Source organism: Staurois parvus, unplaced genomic scaffold (genome assembly GCF_062004578.1).
Source record: "Staurois parvus isolate SC_StPar_1 unplaced genomic scaffold, SC_StPar_1.0 ptg000096l, whole genome shotgun sequence".
NCBI classification, from domain to species: Eukaryota; Metazoa; Chordata; class Amphibia; order Anura; family Ranidae; genus Staurois; species Staurois parvus.
This window is the reverse complement of record NW_028317892.1, coordinates 2,877,465-2,898,067: the sequence shown is the minus strand read 5'-3', so window position 1 is coordinate 2,898,067 and position 20,603 is coordinate 2,877,465. Positions and strand designations below refer to the sequence as shown.

At 37.5% G+C, this 20,603-nt stretch overlaps 1 protein-coding gene across 2 annotated transcripts in view; it reads right to left on the bottom strand.

Annotated features, from left to right (window-relative positions):
* Positions 1-728: 728 nt before the first annotated feature.
* Positions 729-20,603, bottom strand: part of NCAN (neurocan) — a 305,419-nt gene continuing 285,544 nt past the window's right edge. For both annotated transcript variants that reach the window (XM_089670821.1, XM_089670822.1), the window contains 3 exons: positions 13,919-14,063; positions 7,771-7,953; positions 729-5,716 (listed from right to left, as the gene is read on the bottom strand). In XM_089670821.1, the coding sequence (XP_089526947.1) occupies positions 5,484-5,716; positions 7,771-7,953; positions 13,919-14,063 (561 nt within the window). In that variant the 3' untranslated portion in view covers positions 729-5,483. The remainder of the gene's footprint in view (positions 5,717-7,770; positions 7,954-13,918; positions 14,064-20,603) is intronic.

Sequence of the window (20,603 nt, the reverse complement as noted above, 5' to 3'; positions counted from 1 at the left end):
GATTTTCCTAGGGTCTGTGTCTTCCTTAGTGTGAAACTTGGTTCTAGCCGCTACTTCCTATTGATTATGTGGTGTAAATCAGTTCAGATATGAGCAAAACACCATTGACATAGGCTCTTAATCAGTTACAGTTTGCTACACGCTTGTTCTGAGAGTGAGATCAGAAAGAACTAAGCACAGAGGCAGCCAGGAAGCTAATATTTTAAAACGTCACCAGTGGCAACGTCCACATTTCTTTCTGTATAGGTTTCTTATAAAATACTATATTTACTGTACATAATAAAAATATAAAATATAAATATAATATAAATAATCATAATAACCCAGTTGCAGCAGAAGCCCACTTACAGTATATTCAAAAGTACATGGTGTCTTCTTTTTTAATAAGGGAAGAAACAGTGTTCAAAGTACAGTAACCTACAACAGTCTTTCAGTATTCATGTCTTAGCGGTCTGAACTCAGTTAACTGAAAATGCTTTGGGTTACTGCTCTCAGCACTTCTTTACTGCATAAGCACTGCATTATACAGTAAATGATTCATTGCTCAGTAGCTGGGATTATCCTCTTGTTTTAAATGAGACATTTGTCAGCAAGGGGTTATAACTGTTTAGTGTGTCAGTAGTGATGATTTGATGTTCTATCTTTTATAATAGACAGTGGCATGAATATTTGAAGTTTCTATGCTGCTGCTGTGTTATTTATTTCAACGTATAAATATATAACAGGTCTGTAAAAAAAAAACAGCAACTTTATTAAAATTGTTCAGCCTGACATCAATGCACAGTGTTTATACAGCACATTCTTTTTGCAATTTTTACAGTGTTCTACACTTAAAAATGATGTAAATTAAGAAAACAAAATGCTGCAGGGTGAAGCATTTCAAAGCATTCTTCCATCGCATTCATCCATCACCCTATTTATATTTCTCAGCGCAGACTAAGTCACTACTATGTCATACTGGGAAACAGTAAGTTCTACCAAATGTTTTTTATACTGGAAAGGCTCTATGAATTTAAAGGAATACTGCTATTGTAAATGCCATTGATATACACATACCTAAAGTGGAACTCCAGGTAATATTCTTGTTTTTATGTAGTGGGGAAGAGTTGGATCTTCTTTTAGTTTTTGTGGCTGTTTTTGAAGAGGAGCTTTACTCTCATTTCTTGTCCCAGTGACAATGGTCACCAGGGCAAAAGGTAAGGAAAAATCCAAATGTTACATTTGTCACTGGAACAGGAGGTAAGCAAAAATGTTCTAAATGGAGATTCTGATGTTCTGCTGACAACTGTCAAACATGTTATTTTCCTTTACTTTGGGGATATTTCTTCTCACTTCTTTTGCTGAAATCATTCCTACAGATACACAGAGAGAACCTGTGAATCTGATATTCTAAAATGAAAACATTTTTCCTGTAAGCTTGATAGGAAACCGGCCATACTTTATAATCTATTCATTATTTTCACTTTGCCTGCATGTTTCCAGATACAAAATTTAAATGCAAGCCATGAAGAACAGTGTAAAACTAGCCATACGTGTATTCTGGCTGAACAAAAGAAATCTAATAGATTCTTCCATCCAAACTTAACTGCTGGTATTCTTACAGATGCAGGTGCTGGATGTCAGAATACCCAAACAAGTAACTGCATTTGATTGGATGCAGTCACTACTTAGCTGGCAATTTTCCACCTGGCTCCTTCAACAAAAGTCAATGAAAAAATCTAATCTTGATTAGATGGGTGGTGTTGAGAGGGCCACCCATGACTTAAATTTTGAGCGGTCTATGGCAGACTTATGTTAGAAATGTCCTCAACAGTAATGTTCTTAAACAATTTTAGCTTTAACCAGCTGACCTTTAACCAATGGAAATTATATAATTTAACATACTATTCAAAAGATGTGAATGATGGTTGTTGTGTGTAGCGATCACTATTATGGAGAGTATGTAAGAGTATCTCATAGAGTATGCCACCTATGATATGCCCCTGTCCTATGCAATAAAGAGCATTTGTAAATGTTAATCTTCAAGTGTAGAAGCACAAAGTTACCAATGAAAATCCATCTTCTCCTGGTGTGACTTCAGCTGAGTAAATTCTGATTGGTCGCTAAGGGTTACTTCATTTAAAAATAATAACTCTTTTTCCAATAAGGACAGTTATTATGTCAAGTTAAGTCTATAGCTGTGTCTAGATTTATCATTAGACACAGAATGCCTGTTTGTAGGATGGTAAAACTAAGCAGAAGCCTCTACCACCCTTATCCCAACAGAATGCCAGACCACTATTTTTGGGTTGTTAAAGGAGACAAAAAGGAATAAAGCTATGTTATTTCTTGCCTTAATATTTAATGTTTCTCTACTGTATACTTAAAGCTGTCCAGTGATGAAAGATGGAAAGATGGGTATAAGAATTCATGTTTTCAATACCAGCTATATAATCCAAAGTGCACGTGTCATGAAATGCCATTTTATCCAAAATCAGACACCTAATATAATGGATTCATGTAAGGTTTAGGACAAACATTCCAAGCATACATAATTTTTTATTTTATCAACTACTTCTTTCAATGGGCATTCCATAAATCCATGTAAATCTTGAGTATAAGAACAGAAGCAAAGCCGGACACTAGACATAACTGTGGCTTATGCAGTATTTTCAAGAGAGTGCCATTTATATTAAAATAAAACTCCACCCAAACTTATTTTGTTACATTTTGATAAAGAGTAGGAACCTCTATCAAGTTTTTATTGCTGTGAACCAGATAGAAAGGACTTCCCTACTTCCCACTTAGACAGGAAGTAGTGTGGATAACAGTAGTATGGAAACAAAACCTTTGGTAGGTAAACTGTTGTCTGCCTTACCTATTGGGTTATTTCAAACCTTCTTACCCCACAAACAATGGTTGCAATCACTGAACCCCGAAGATTAAAAAATAGAATGAAAATGAATGACAGTTCTAACTCTCCATCTCTAGTTTTTTATGCTATCTTCCAGCTGGAGAGATTTCCCACTGTGAGGGTAATCTTTTCCAAAAACTACAATAAAAATCCAACAAAGGTTCTAAGTGTTCCTCACTATATTCAAAACTAAATATATGTTTTGGTTGGAGTTGCACTCTAACTTGTGATTCATAGAACATTCCAGAACAATGTCAAAGTACATCTTAGTTGTAAATCAATCTCATGCCAGAGAAATTAATATATGATCCAGCTGAAATTCATGATTTAAACTAGGGTTTACTTATGTACACACAATATAAATATAAACAGACATATAGTCACTCATTCTTACATCCACACAACTAAAATAACAAATGGACAGCAAACCAGCAAGAACTAGGGGGTCAAATTCCTACCACAAAATCGCACATGTTATCTGTAAGCAAACAGTAATAATACCAAAAACAGCGCTTCCCCCCAACCCTTATCCCACCCTTAGAAGCCTATTTATAAAGGTTGACATATACTGCATATTTCCATTGCTTCCACCTATTCGAAAGATGGTAATACCATATGGGGTATTTTTCTAACTACGTTTAAATTACCACATTTGTACACATTCTTCATTTTTGGTTTACAAACCATTTCTGCTGCTTTTTAAATCAGAGAGATAGTTTATGCTCACCTAAACCAGAAGTATTTTACCTTTTTACCACCTTGACACTCTGCTTTAAAACCTCAGCTTTTCAGTTCATGTTTTTAAAAATTTGAGAAAAAAATATTAGCTGGGCAATAGGGCGATGTGTGATGAAAGCAATTATTTTTAACAATCCTTATAAATAGGCCTTATGGTCACCCCTCTGAGAACCCATTCCCAAATCCTTTCAGAAGCTAGCACCTGTGGATAGAGCTACTTATCTACTTTGTGTGAACCTGTAGCAAATAGGATACTCTAATTGTATGACTGAGGATGCACAGCAGGCACTATGATGTTCCTCCTTGCTCCTACCTTTACTGTACTAAACAGCTGCGTTCATCTGTCACTGAAACCCCCTAAAATTCAATTAAAATACTGATTTTCTGAAAGTTTTTATTTGCATAGGGCTTGGCACTCCCATTGTTCTCCATTTGACAGCACTCAGGCCTAGCAATTGGCTGCTCAGACGCTAAGAACTGCAATATGGAAGACATAGGGAGAGTCATGTGTGCTATATACTTTGACTGAGAATCAAGGTGGTCGGAGGCGTGCGGTAAAAGAATGAGGTGGTACATTATGGTGCCTTCTATACATCTTCACTGTAACCTAGACATTTCTTTCAAGTGTGAATACAAAGCTATAGAGAACACTGATCTATATGAAGTAAAATCACTACAATGCACATAGGCACTTTTAAAAATCAGCTCAGGACATGACGATTTTATGGAAAATAAGACAAGATCTACTTACTGCAGCTGAATTATAATTCGCTTTTATAGGTGCTTGTATGCAGTAATGATAATGCTTCCATAAATATCAATACTCTCTATAAGAGCATTAATATGCCCTTCTGTTTACCTGACACTAAAGAAAGGCAAATTAAAAACACACTCATTTGCACAATGTCTTAGCCTTTTTACTGCTCAGGGCGTATTAAAATGGAGAATTGCTCTACCACAAGCATCAAGTGGCAAAAAGACACTATTTTCGAATCAAATTGCACAATTTAACATTATGCATTTTATAATATGCAACAGCAGACTGAAATTCAATTTGCCACAGTAAGCCAATTTTCCTAAAGTATAATGAGTGCCACAAATTATTATAGCCACCAAAACTATACAGGACTGAAAATCAAAGACTGTTATGGAAAAACCCAAGAATCCAGATTGCCCTGTGTATTTGAGCAAAATCTATTCCCACGTATAAACAGATGCAGAATAATATGTGTTGCTTTTTACCTTTGAATTATTGACCTTTCTACCAATGTACACTTTAATCAATGATATTGAGTTCTGCCAGGCTCATACTGTGACCCTTAACTGTCCATATTGTCTACTATTAATGGTCCTGGTGTTTGTGATAATCCAAATGGTTTCTGTGAGGGTTATTATTTTACAAATCTTCATCAGAAATTGAGTGGCCTTATTTTCTCGCTGCTCTTCACAAATAAAAAGACCATTATAAAATAATTATTTGAGAGAAACTTTTCGAAAGAGTTTTTGAAAAAATGGGCCCAAATGTCTATTTCTTGGTTCTTGGAAATGTAGAAGGTGAAGTGGCAGGTAATACAGCAAGTTACTGAATAGTCCTCTGAGTTGAATATGGATATTTCAGTTCCCTTGACCAGTTATAGAAAGATGTTGCTTGTTGTAAGACACATACAACACCAGATTTACATAAGACAAAACAGTCATAATAAACCTGGTGCTATTTCCAATGAACACATCTCAGAAACATATAGTGCTAAACAGGAGTAGGGTTATTAGGTCTTCAGCTGCATCATATCTGTCGCCCCTATGGTTGACGGGTATGTCAGCAGTAGATGATATTTTCAGGACCAGATGCTTCTTAGTAGTAAGTGTCCTTATCTCTTCTGTGTGCATGCCGGTCTTCTTTTCTCCTTTCACGGTGGGATTTGTGCTGGTGGTGATGATGATTCTTGTGATTATGGTGGTGGTGGTGATGGTGATGATTGTTGTTATGGTGATGGTGGTTCTGGTGATTTGAGTCATGTGTTTGTTTTTTGTGTGGGTGATGCCAGTGCTGACGATGATGTCTCCTTGTCCTGTGATGTCTTCTAGCTGTAAGATTATAAAATATATATATATAATTAATGTATTCTTTGTGAAGCTGTTCTTATCATAAAATACAGATGCAATGAATTTGCAATCGTTGGGGGGTCAAAAAAAGAAGAGTGGTGCAGGCATAAAGCCTACACCACTCATTTAACCTGAGAAAACAGTGTAATGTCTGCTTAACAAAGGCAGCACAAGCCCCTTTAAAAAGGATCAATCTGCTCTGTTTTCTATGTTGTGTCTGTGCCAGACACCACATAGAGAGTTGGAGCTGCTTGCTCTGGCTCCCTCTGTCCAACCTCTTCCCCCCAAAACTCAACTGAGAGCAGAAAGGAGGTGGAAGGCTGCTAACTTTGTTAACAGCTGGGCATATACGAAGAGACAGGCACTTCCCTGCTTATATTCAGGTTTTGCCTGTGCAGTGTGTGAGCTAGTCTCCAGGCCCAGGTCTGCCAGGTCCAATCTGATGGGAATCTATGGCAGTTTTCTATTTTGAAAACGGCTGCAATCCTTTTGCAAATTAGGCATAGAACCTGCACCAGTTTCTATTTCACTCTGGAATAGAAACTGACATGGGTGGCACTGAAAGACCTACAACAGGTCTATCTGCTATGCTAATGTAGAGCATGCTACTTGTTTCAGTTTCCAGTGCCATTATAATGGTCCAGGAAGCTTTGTTAATTTCCCCATTGTTTATGTGAAGGAAATTTTTTGTTTAGTTTTGGACAGAGTAGGGATGAGTTAAAACCACATTCATTTTTGCTCTTTGTACATAGCTGAGGGATTTCACTTTGCATCCTGTCTTGGAGAAGCAACAGGAAGTGAGAGAAAATCTCCCTAACAGAGGAAATTCCATCTATTATCACAGGGAAAAGGTGGTCTTGTTCTGGTGAAAACTCTAAAATGTAAGATTTCCCATCACATTCTGTTTTAATGTTTTCAAGTGATCAGGACAAACAGAATGTTGGATCGCCACAATTTGAACACAGAGAGCAATAAAAACTTGTCAGGTTCTAATCCTGTTATACTTCACCCAAAGCCAAAAAAAGTTTGTCCTTTAAATACATTATAATGGAATTCATATAGCTAGTAACCCTAGTGGAGTATAATAGAATTTAGCTTTTGAACTGACTTTGTCAGCAACTTGTCACTTCTTACACCTACCCTCTTTTGCTTGTCATGGTCTTTCAATGGTCACTGTGATAAAAAATGGAAATGGGAGCAGTGAACCCAAGGGGGGAAATGTAATTATTATTCATGCCAATCAGCAGATTTATAAAATGCTGCTTGGAACAGTCACTATTTTAGCTGTACTTCGCTGGCTGCTGTAGATGAAATAATTTTTTAAATCAGACTTTGGGGTTGATTTACTAAAATAGCACAACATGTTCAGTTAGTAAGGTGAAAATTCACTTTGCAAAAAAGATGTTCACATGGGGGATGATTTACTAAAGGCAAATAGGTTGTGCCCTTTGCAAGTGCAGCTGCACTCATTTTCCCCAGATCTTAGTGAATGTGGTAAAGCTCTGCTGATTTCCATCATCCAATCATGTGCAAGAAAAAATGCTTTTTTTTCTTTTTCTTGCTCCTAAATAGGTATTCTTTACAAATCGAAGCTCATCCACATTCACTTTGAGAAAATCAGTGAAACTGCACTTGCAAAGTGCACAGTCTATTTGCCTTTAGTAAATCAACCTCATAGTCTAGTAAACAGGGTGAATCTGTTTACTAGACTTGTTAATTTTAAATGGCCAAATACGTTCAAGGGAAATATATAAAAGGAATGACTGAAGTGAACACAGATTCTCCTTATTCTCTAAGCTAAATGCATTTAGCTTGTATTTATACATTTTATAAAATGTACAGTCCTAATTTTCTTTAGTAAATCACCAGCCCTACCCCATTCATGTTAGACTATCATACATTTCCAGAGTAATGAAAGTCTGTACTAAAATAAAGACTTTTAAATTACCAACCGCTTAGGTCTACTGTAGAAATGTTAGAACCTGTATTTACTTTATTTATTTTTTGTTAGTGTAACATGATTTTAGTTCACTTACGTTTGGCACATAGGATACGGGGCCTGTCCCATCTTCCATTCCGGTGACATCTAATAGTTGGTATGTGACGCTGTATAAAACCATCCTGGCACTGGTAACGTATTGTAGAATGGATGCTATATTTTTCTTTTTTCTTTCCAATAATGTCAGCATTTCTGACAGAAGGAGGTGAACCACAAAGGACTATGGGAAACAAAACTCATCTCAGCATTACACTAATTCTCAATTTATAGCCTTAGTAATAAAAAAAATAGCAAATAGCAAATTGGCTCATGTAAAAAATTTTTCTGTTAAAATAGACTTTGTATGAAAATGGGAGGTACACTTGACTGGCAGCCCCTCCCCTAATAAAAGGCTGGCAAAAATAAATCTTTTTTTTTTCAACTTTCGTTTGTCAACTTTTTTAGATCACATAAAACATGTAGTGCAGTGCTATAAATAATAAAATAATAAAATATGATGCGGATGCCTGAAGCTTAAAATACACAAAATAAAAGATTACTAATAAACGCAGAAAATAAATTACTAATAAATGCAGAAAATATGGATAATGTCCGAGTGACAATATATAAGGAATAGGTGGTATATGTCCCAACAACTATGCACTATATGCAGATAAACAAATATTCAAATGAGAGCAGAGAGTGATGTTGTTATCAATATTCCAAACAGATGACTTCTCTAATCCCAAAGATTTCAAATTTCAAAGATGGTCGCCGGACCTCTGTGATCCAGTGGCGTGACGTCACGTCATGCGGGGCTCCTCCTTAACGCATTTCGTACAAGACGTACATTATCAAAAGGCACACCCCCTTTTGATAATGTACGTCTTTTACGAAATGCGTGACGTCACGCCGCCGGACCTCCGTGATCCCATCTTTGAAACCCAGCTGGTTAGTGCACTAAGCAGCTTTTAAGCTGCATATATCTACTTGAGGATTTAATTACTCTTACCAACCCATTCTTGATCCATGGGGTATTTTTTAAATGTGTGTTCATTTACCTTTTTTACTATTTAATAAACTTAATTGAATGTAAAATACTACACTATGGGCACCATTTTTTGCTCCACACCGAGCGCTTAATCCCCCAGGAACCTAAGCTGACCATCCCAGGGCGCAGAGGAGAGATACCTTTAGCAGACCCTCACCGTAGCCCTAAAGGGTACCTCTAGATGTGAAGCGCTAAAATAAATCCCTATATACACATGATAAATACCATCTAAACTTATAATAATAAAATATCATCCAATAAAAAATTATGCCTATCAGTGGGATATCTTAAATACATAAATATATCATAAATAAAACGTGACATAAATACCTCATAATAATATAAATCCGTGATAAAAATAAATGACAAAATTAAAATTCCCTTAATTATTCTTCAAATTAATCAGTGATATAAAATCAAAATCCATGATTATAATATTCAATAATACAAAAATGAAATATATATATCCGTGATAAATTGTGACAAACCTATGAAATTGGAATTAATAAAAATGTGATTCTTAATCAAAAATAAGTGATTATTAATTTCTGTGACGAACCATATATCAAAATATTCCATAAAAAAATATAATAAAACTATATTATATATTAAATCCACTGTATCTTGTGATACATAAATACATAAAAAACTGTGTCTAAATAAGCAAAAAAAGTCCATGCAATAATGTGAAAACACTCAGTGATCTTCACTTCTAGTGCTCAAAAAGGAATCCTCCAATGGCAGCAATGCCTGCTCACCTCCCCACCTCGACCCACACAGGGCCACAAGGCTATAGCTCTCCTCAAAGGCAATCCTTTAATCCAGGCAGCTCAGCAAGGGATCACAGGACTTCCACTCCACCTCCTCTCAAACGTCATATAGGACACAAACAAAACTTCCCATAGTGTAATACTGTTTATTAAGACACTCGATACAACATATTGTTTCCACTCACATGTATTTCCTATTACAAAGCGCTTTCCACCTCATTCCATGGGTGTATTCATATACAGGGAGGGAAACCAATAAGGCCGCTGCGTCCGGACATGCGTCCCCATGTGACCGGAAGTGACGTATCTCTGAACTGGGAATGGCGTTCCGACGCGTTGCGTCACGTGCGTCGTGACTTCATCACGTGACCGGAAGTGACGTATCTCTGAACTGGGACTGGCGTTCGAACGCGTTGCGTCACGTGCGTCGTGCTTCATCAGGGTGAAGTCACGACGCACGTGACGCAACGCGTCGGAACGCCATTCCCAGTTCAGAGATACGTTACTTCCGGTCACGTGGGGACGCATGTCCGGACGCAGCGGCCTTATTGGTTTCCCTCCCTGTATGTGAATACACCCATGGAATGAGGTGGAAAGCGCTTTGTAATAGGAAATACATGTGAGTGGAAACAATATGTTGTATCGAGTGTCTTAATAAACAGTATTACACTATGGGAAGTTCTGTTTGTGTCCTATATGACGTTTGAGAGGAGGTGGAGTGGAAGTCCTGTGATCCCTTGCTGAGCTGCCTGGATTAAAGGATTGCCTTTGAGGAGAGCTATAGCCTTGTGGCCCTGTGTGGGCGAGGTGGGGAGGTGAGCAGACATTGCTGCCATTGGAGGATTCCTTTTTGAGCACTAGAAGTGAAGATCACTGAGTGTTTTCACATTATTGCATGGACTTTTTTTGCTTATTTTAGACACAGTTTTTTATGTATTTATTTATCACAAGATACAGTGGATTTAATATATAATATAGTTTTATTATATTTTTTTTATGGAATATTTTGATATATGGTTCGTCACAGAAATTAATAATCACTTATTTTTTATTAAGAATCACATTTTTATTAATTCCAATTTCATAGGTTTGTCACAATTTATATATTTATATATTTCATTTTTGTATTATTGAATATTATAATCACGGATTTTGATTTTATATCACTGATTAATTTGAAGAATAATTAAGGGAATATTAATTTTGTCATTTATTTTTATCACGGATTTATATTATTATGAGGTATTTATGTCACGTTTTATTTATGATATATTTATGTATTTAAGATATCCCACTGATAGGCATAATTTTTTATTGGATGATATTTTATTATTATAAGTTTAGATGGTATTTATTATGTGTATATAGGGATTTATTTTAGCGCTTCACTATTTTAGTGTGTGGTACTTTATGACTTATTGGTTAAGGCAGAGGGATAGCAGCTGTTAGGATAGGGACGTATTCATATTAAGCGCAGGAGGATATTCCCATTTTTACCTCTAGATGTGATACTTCATCGCTTTTATCCCTATGAAGAGGTTATTCGCTCCAGGCTGCATCCTTCCCAGGACAGAGGGGACCTCGGGCTTATTTGATTCCAATGCGCATTCATATTGCGCCTCTGGTGAGTGTGCAATCTTACCATTTTATCCCGCTCGTCACCGGATTACAGTTATCACTGTATATTATGATACTAACCTCACTCTCTGCACTCATTTGAATATTTGTTTATCTGCATATAGTGCACAGTTGTTGGGACATATACCGCCTATTCCTTATATATTGTCACATTGACTTTATCCATATTTTTTGCGTTTATTCGTAATTTATTTTCTGCGTTTATTAGTAATCTTTAATATTGTGTATTTTAAGCTTCAGGCGTCTGCATCATATTTTATTATTTTATTATTAATATCGCTGCACTACATGTTTTATGTGATTTTTTGAAGGTTATATGGTTTTCCTTTTTAGTGTTCTAGTCGCTTTCCATCTTTAAGCGCTCACTGAACCCTACTTTTTACAACCTTTTTAGATCATTTGAATTTGGGAGGTAGTGTTGTCAGCAAAGCAGTCTTTCTCTTTTCTTCATAGGTTAGCGTCATCTGCTAGAAAACAGATGACACCATCTACCATGTAATTCATAGTACAGAAGCAGTAACTTGGTCCTTGGTAGTGTATATAAAGTACATGTTACATGACACATATGGTCCCCCTGCTTGTAGCAAACTGATAATATCATTTTCCCCACATTACTTCAGAAATATGTTGAGAGACAAAGACAGACCGGTATATTTATACATTTTCACCCAGGATTCACACATTTTTGCAAATGAATCCAATTATAAAATGTGTAAATCTTAGATGAAAGTTGTGTGACTCTTGTATGAAAGCAATCATAAATAGACCCCATGGTCTAGGATTGAGGTGTCCAAACTTTTCAATATGAGGAACACAACAAATATTTTACATATTTTGCAAATATTCATGGGCCCCCCAAAAAATTGGTTTTATATATTAATTAATAAACATGTTCCAAGAAATATCTCCACAGCAGAGTCCCTCCATTCACATCAAGAGTTCCCCCTTACACAATAAAGCCCCCCTTACATTAGGGTCCCCATCATACATTCCCTTCACACCTCCCTTACAGGTCCGAATCACAGCCCTCCTTATATCAGGGTCTGAATCAGAGCCCCCCTTACATCAGGGTCTGAATCAGAGACCCCCCTTACATCAGGGTCACAGTCAGAGCCCAACTTACATCAGGGTCCCAATCACAACCCCCCTTACATCAGAGTCCTCATAAGATCCCTTTTACATCACACCCATCCTTATATTATTCAGTGGGGTTTGGGGGGCAGAAGCTGAGACCAAATGATCTAAATGTAGATGTAGGCAAAATGAAATCTCTTATTATACTAGATAAAAGCTCTGTGGCCCTCGGGCTGTAGTTTGGAGACTCCTGATTTAGGCAGTTGCTTGCTAGCGTCTCTACAGTTTACACATTACATTTACAATTAATGCATTTTGCAATGCAGTAGCGAAACAGTAATCTTATCATCTTGGCTAATGAAAGATTCTCCCATAAAATATTATCCCTACTCTTACTCAGTGAATTTTTAAAATGAGTTTAGTACTCCATTAATAACTAAATTGAGTCAATAATGGATGAATGCTGATCCTTACAAACTCTAGTCTTACATTTCAAGCTTGCAGGATTTATTACATTTCCTGGAAAGTGAACTACTGTATGTTTGGCAATAACTATAAAATGATTTGATTATTATTAATGTGTCATTTATGACTTATGCTAACTATACACATAATGGTATAACTGTTCAATATAGTGAAACTTTGTTTAAATTCTTTTTAGCAAAACTATACTCCCACAAAAGCTTGAGGCTCAAAAACGCTCACAAAGGATAGCTGCATTTTTCAGCATTTGAGCTGAAAAGCTCTTCTTCAAACACAGTAGTTCTGAGGGTTTTTATCCAGACTGAAAACACCCCTGCAAAAAAGTGCTGATAAAATCCTATGTGCAAGGACACATAGGATAACATGCAAGGAAGTTTACTGGTTGTAGAAAAAACCACCTGACCTCCATAACAGCAACTGTAAAAATACCCAGTGTGCATGAGGCCAATGGAAACCATTTACACTAAAAGAATGGCTCAATTATTGATTGTTTCCTTCAGAAAAATAATATGTCCTGGTGGAGAATCTAATCCAATGCAACCAAATAATATTTATCTTTTTGTGCCATGCAATGGTTTTTCCTTTAAATAGATTTTGAAACATTTATGATCGAGTGATCACTGAACTAAACAGAACCTTGTAATATAAAAACATACCATCCCATATCTGGGTACATGAAAGGCAGTGCCTATTAATCACTATTATCTTTGTATTACCACTGCTGATTTGGTACAGTACTTTCTGGCCATGGAGTAACCTCTTTGTTTGTCAGAGAATTGTCTGAGGTAATTGGCCTGCAGGAGTTCCAATCACTCTCAGACCCTTGCAGATTCCAGGGATGCCAAATTGGTAGCACTAGCCCAAAGGGTTATGCAATAGTAAAATTATGGTGGACAATCTTAGAGTTTACTTGGACACTTGATCTTAAAAAAACACATGAAGGAGAATCTTACATTGTTACTCTGAACAGGCATAAACTTTGCTACACCAACGTGTGAACTAAGATGAGTGTAGGACACCAAATGCTTTCTATATTTCTTTTGTTAATTATTTTCTATATTATAGTATGACTATATTAGGGCAATTCCAGACCCAGTATGATTTCATCTTGTCTACTTCAGTTAATATATATTGCAACAAGAAAATTATATTTCATTTTGCATTTAATGCTCATTTTTGACAGTACGTACCAGTTCCTTTCTTGCAGATATAAGGTAAGTTGTAGTTGCATGGCACATCATTCCACTTGCCTTCTTCATGTGAAACCATAACTACACAGTCTTCTCCACCAGAAAAAAAGTTATCTGGCTGCTGATCCCGCCAGCTCTCATATTGCTGTGACAGATATAAAAATGACAATAGACTGCAGGTCCTCCATATTTATGTATTTTCTTGTCATAACAATCATTCAAAAAGAACATCTGGCATATGTCAAATAATCTCAAGTACCCAATAAAATGTGTACATACATCAATGTATTAATATTGTTAGCAAACTTTATTCCCTATTTGAGAACCTGGGAATTTATATCTTAAGTTGTCATAGGGGTAACCCTTAGGGGTTGAGACAGCCATCCTGGGCACACTCAACTAAGCCAAATAGCCTACCAGCATGTAAGTGTGGAAGAAAACCAGAATACCTGCACAAGGAGAACATGCAAACCCCATGCAGATAGTGTCCTGGTTAGGATTTGAAATGAGGACCTTAGTTCTGTAAGGCAGAAGTGATAACCACTAAGCCACTGCGCTGCCCATTAAAAACACAAATATCATACAACAGTCTAATAATTTATTTGTGTATCTTTACTTTGTAACCTGCAGCCAATCGGATATCTAACAAGGGCATTTATCTCCTCATATATGAGGGTACCAGCTATAGCTCTGTTTATTGAGTTGACTATCACTGTAATTGTTACTGAACCCCTGGTAGATGTAAAAATACACAAAACAATGCAATTATGAATTAAATTAAACATTGGGAAATTTATTTTTAAATGCAGCTAGAGAACAAAGCTCCCTCAGAATAGGTAAGAATAGACATCTTCTCCTACGGGGTAATTAAACTAGGGCTTAGAATGGGGGTGTGAACAAGTTTAAGAATAGTTAGTATTTGAATGAACTTCCACTTTAAGCCCATGAGAACAATTTTCACAATTAAGCTGTCGGCCTATTGATATACCAACAATTTTTCCACTGCCTATGACAACAGCCAAATATTTCTTTTAGTAAATTTGTCTTCCAGGTATTACAGCATTTTGACTTCCTACATTGTGTAGTTTTACAACCTGGAATTAAATTGGATTTCACTGAGAGTTTATGTCACTAATTTAAATAAAATATTCAGTAATGTAAAAGTGGAAAAATATCAACATATTTTCAGTAAATAAATAAATAAAAGGTGAAAATATGCAATTGCAAAATAATTTACCTGAGTGTTGCTGCTGACCATATCTATCCCTTTATGACTACAGTGTACCCATCTTCTGATGGCTACTTCTAGCAGGATAATGCACCATGTCACAAAGCTCAGATTATCTCAAACTGGTTACTTGAACATGACAATGAGTTCACTGTACTCCAATGGCCTCCACAGTCACCAGATCTCAATCCAATCGAACACCTTTGAGATGTGGTGGAACGGAAGATTCGCATCATGGATGTGCAGCCAACAAATCTGCTGCAACTGTGTGACGCTATCATTTCAATATGGACCAAACTCTCTGAGGAATGTTTCTAACACCTTGCTGAATCTAAGCCATGAAGAATTAAGGCAGTTCTAAAGGCAAAGGAGACCTGGCAACCTACCCTGTAAAATAATTGCTAAGAGAATTCATGGAAGAAGTCGCTTGCGAGTGACGGTCCATGCAATCGCCAAGGGTCAGATACGACTGAATGGATAGATAGATAGAAAGACAAAAGGGGGTCCAACTCGGTACTAGCAAGGTGTACCTAATAAAGTGACCGGTGAGTGTATATGCTGTAAGTACTACAGAAAGGCTTCTGGTGTATGCAGTTTCTGTGATTATATAAACATGATTGATAAGAAATGTAAGAAGTATGTTTTAACCTATGTATTCAACAGAATGTATTGTGATTAACCGCTTCCCGGCTGTCCTATAGCAGAATTACTGCTACAGGGTGGCAGGGATACGCAAAATCATGTATATATATATGTGTGTGTGATTTGCATTTCCGGTAGGGGGCTTGCATGCGCTCCCTACCCGCTCCGCTATTGGCTTCTTGACATGTCAATCACCGGGTCCCGGCTGCTGATTCCCGGCCAGGACTCGGTGATCGTTGGCGGAGCTGACAGGGGAGAGGTCTGTGTGTAAACAATACAGGTCTCTCCCCTGACAGCACAAACATGCTTCTTTGTATTGCTCTGAAAAAGTCAAAAATATTTATTTATTTTTTTTCAAAATTGTAGGTTTTTTTTTTTATTATAGCCTCCAAAAAAATGCAGAGGTGACCAAATACCACCAAAAAAAAGCCCTATTTGTGGGAATAAAATTAAATAAATTTAATTTATGTGCAGCATTGCATGACCGCACAATTGTCAGTTAAAGTAACGCCATAGTGCCGTATCGCAGAAAATACATTATTTTATGTCAGCACTACTTGTGGGCTTAATGTCTTGTTTTAATTTTTTTTTCTATTTCATTTTGATGTTTTCTGGACAATTTTGCACTAAAGTGGCTGTAAAGGTAAACTTTTTTTGCCTAATGCATTCTCTGCAAAGAGCAGGTAAATATAAAATCTAACTATAAAATCTTACAATCAATCTTTACAGGAAAACCACAGCAGGTACTACAATCCTCCATGCTCAGAGTTCACACCCTAGGGATCCCTCATTTCATCAATTCTGTATAGCCAGTATTTGCGTATCAGACGCAACTGCTCAAATGAAAGTGATTTTTTAATACAAGCAGCTAAATTGAAAGAGAGACTACTCCAAAGGGGTTATACCCCTACAGGTCTCAAAAAAGCTTTTAGAAAAGCCACAGCTGAATCCAGACAGGACCTCCCATTTTCTAAGAAATCTCTTCCCAAAAAAACAAGAGGCGTCAGTATCCTTACAAGATACACAAAACAGCATCAACAGATTAGAAAAATCTTTCAGAGATATTGTCATCTCTTGCAAATAGATCCGCTACTTAGTACCCATATCTCAGAAAATTCCACGATAACTTATTGCAAAGCGAAATCATTGAAAGATTATTTAGTGCATAGCGACTTTGTAAGCTGTTCGAAAAAAGACCCCTGTAAAAATCTGGGCACTTTTAGATGTGGGGGCTGCCCCTATTGTCAAAATTTGAACACTGACAGCAGCGTAATCTTACCAAATGGGGACAGATATAAACCCTTACAGTTTACAAATTGTAAGACTGCAGGAGTAGTTTATCTTTTGAGTTGTGATTGTGGGGGGTTTCTATGTCAGAAAAACAAAACTTGAATTCTGGAGATGAGCATATCACCACATCTCCAGTATGAAATAAGTAAACCCTGACCTACCTCTGGGTTACCATGTTACAGACATTCATAGCGGCAAGTTTCCTAAAATCATCTTTACCATCCTCGACCGAGTCCACCCTAGTGGAATAAATTACTACTTCTAAATGAAACCAGGTGGATTGTGTCACTTAATACTACCACCCCTCCGGGGCTGAATGACACACTTAGTTTTAAGCCTTTTTTTGGATGGATTTTGTGTCGGGTGGTTGGGAAAGATGAAATTAGGTATATTTCAATTTTTTGTATACCCCTTTGTATACCTATTGGGTTTCCTTTCCCTCTATATTTCTTATATATCTAGGCCCATATATATAATCTATAATGTATATCATCTTCCAGATTGAGACATTGTGTTTCATTCTTGCCAGTTTATGTACAACACATTTATTATTTCTGTATTTAGCCTGTAAATGATAACATGAAATCTACACAGATGCATAAATGCAATTTACAAATAAATTCCCATGTGTAAGGCTTAAAACTTTATAAGCATTAAAAGCATTAATGCTTTTAATCCTTTGTAACATTTTAAGCCTTACACATAGGAATTTATTTGTAAATTGCATTTATGCATCTGTGTAGATTTCATGTTATCATTTAATTTGATTTGATTTTATTTCGCTTAAGCATGCTTATCTTGACACCTCTCCTCCTCCCCCCTGTTTTGACATATCCAGCCCATTATGGGAGTGTCTTTACAAATGTCTTATTCATTTAAGGGAGGTTGACTCTTGATCATGTTGGCTCTGAGAAAGAAGGGCTCTCCCTTCAAAACGCGTTAGCCATTACATAGAGTATCCCCTCAGTTGGGATTTGCACGCTACTCTGGCTCTTGTGATCTATTCTTGAACATTATATGCTTTTAAACTGCAACGTTGGTGAGTATACATCCTATTTTACTAAAACTTTTTTTATCGCCGAGGTAATGCGCAAGGTTGGTGCGCTTTCTTTTGCTCTTATTTGCAGTACTGTTCAGGCTTCCCCAGTCTTTCTTAAGGGCTGCACAACCTTTGATCCTTTGGTGGACGAGTTTTTATGGAGGTAGGGTAATCCACCAATTCCTGATCTGGGTCTCTGAGCGCAGGAGATGTCGTCTTTATTTTCATCTTGCCCTGTTACTGGCGTTCCCTAGTCTGCTGGAACTGTGCACTGGCAAGGTGCCGACCCGTGACGTCATCCTGCCCGTATGGGCGGGGCGCCGACGCACGTAGGTGCTTCGGGGGGGTCACCATGACAGCAAAACCGCGCATGCTCGGTGTCCGGAACATACTGCACAGGTGTTCTGACACCATACTGTTTTTAAACCTCTATCTATGCAACACACAGTAGACTTTTTGATGCACAGGATGCTGCACCACGACAAGCTCATTTTATGTGATTTACTCTGGGATCTAGGTAAGAAAGGGCTGCTATAGCATTGTCTTCCATTTTTGCACAATGAACAACCAGCCTGCCTGGGTGGTATTGATGGGGAAGTGAGGAAGCCCCCGGGTGCAATTGATTTATTGGCCTTATGCGGTGTACCCCTGGCACTAAATTGTGCATTCAGCCATTACTGATATCCAGTTTTTTGTAAGAAGATTACTATCTCAATAAAAAATTCCGATATATACCTAGACCTACATTTAGTCCATTTAGTATTCTGTCCTGATTATGATGTGATTTCCACGATTTGTGACCGCTGGACACAGCGGAACACAGATCACTGTAAGGGACCTCTGTGTGAGGTCCCGATTCATGTGATCACTGATTGGCCAGTGATCACATGAACAGTAGTAAACAAGATGTCACTTCCTGTCATCATTGTTTACTACTTGTGAAATCTGTGAATGATCACAGTGGTCACATGGTTCAAGGCTAGTTACAACAGCCTTGTACCATGTGACAAGCTGTGACCAATCACATTATTTCTCAATGGCTGCAGGAATGCAGCCAGAGAGAAATATAATTGATTGCTTTTTCACTTTTATGTGTTTAAATGCAATTAGTGGCACTATTTTATCCACTGATACCATCAATGGGGCATAATTCCCTCCACTGACACCAATTATGGGGCACTATTCCTCACAATGACACCAACAATAGAGCCCAATGACACCAATGATGGGGCACAATTCCTCACAATGACATCAATGATGGGGTACTATTCCTTCCACTAACACCAACGAAAGGGCATGGTTTACTCCCACTGACATCTGAATCTTTTTCTACTCCCGCTGGCCACAGTCCAGCCCCCTCAAAGTCTAGAAGACAGTAAACTGGCCCTTTGTTTAGAAAGTTTGGAGACCCCTGTTTTAACTGCTCTCCCACCGTCCTATTGCAGGGTGGCAAGGGTGCGCAAAATTTCGTATATATACGTGATTTTTGTATTTTCGGGTAGGGGGTGTGCATGAGCCGCGCCGCCATTCGTGGCCACGGCTGTCTATCACCAGGTCCCGGCCGGTGATCACCCGCTGGTGCCTGGTGATTACCGAGGATCTCCGACGAGGAGGAGGGCTGCTTTGTTTACTAACAGTCCTCCTCCCTGTTGGCTCAGCCACACTGCTCTGGATGGCTTTGCACAGCACAGCCATCCAGAGCAGTGTGCTTACAGTGAAGCACCAACACACTTCCCCCCAGTAAAACACTCCCTGCACACAGTTAACCCTTAGATCGCCCAGTGCCGTTAGTACAGTGTCAGTGCTATTTGTTTAGCACTCGTCACTGTATTGGTGTCACTGGTGATGTCAGTGACACCAAGTCAGTTCTTCCCAGTGTCAGAATGCCCGCCACAGTCGCTGATTGTCGTCATTACTAGTAAAATAAAAATAAATTCCAGGATATATACAGCCATTTGCAAATGCTATAACTTTTACGTAAACTAATTAATTTACACATATTGGGATTTTTTTTTAGCAAAGACATGTAGCAGAATACATTTTGGCCTAAATTTATGATGAAATTTGATTTTTAAAATTTTTTACTGGACATGTTTAATAGCAAAAAGTCATAAATATTGTTTTTTTCTCAAAATTGCAGGACTCTTTTTTTATAACGCAAAGAATAACAAATGTACAGGCGATCAAATACCACTGAAAGAAAGCTTAATTCGTTGGAAAAAAGGATGTAAATTTCATTCGGGTGCAGTGTTACATGACCGTGCAATTGTCAGTTAAAGTAACGCAGCGCAGTAACACAAAAAATGGCCTTGTCATGAAGGGGGGTAAATCCTCTGGAGGGCAAGTGGTTAAAGAAAAAAACTGTGAAGGTTTAGCGAGGCTTAAATGCTGAGTCATTTAAGTGGAGGTGTTAAACCTTATTATGGGTAAGATATTCAGTACATATTATGATAAATAAGAAAAAGTCCATTGATAATTCACAAGAA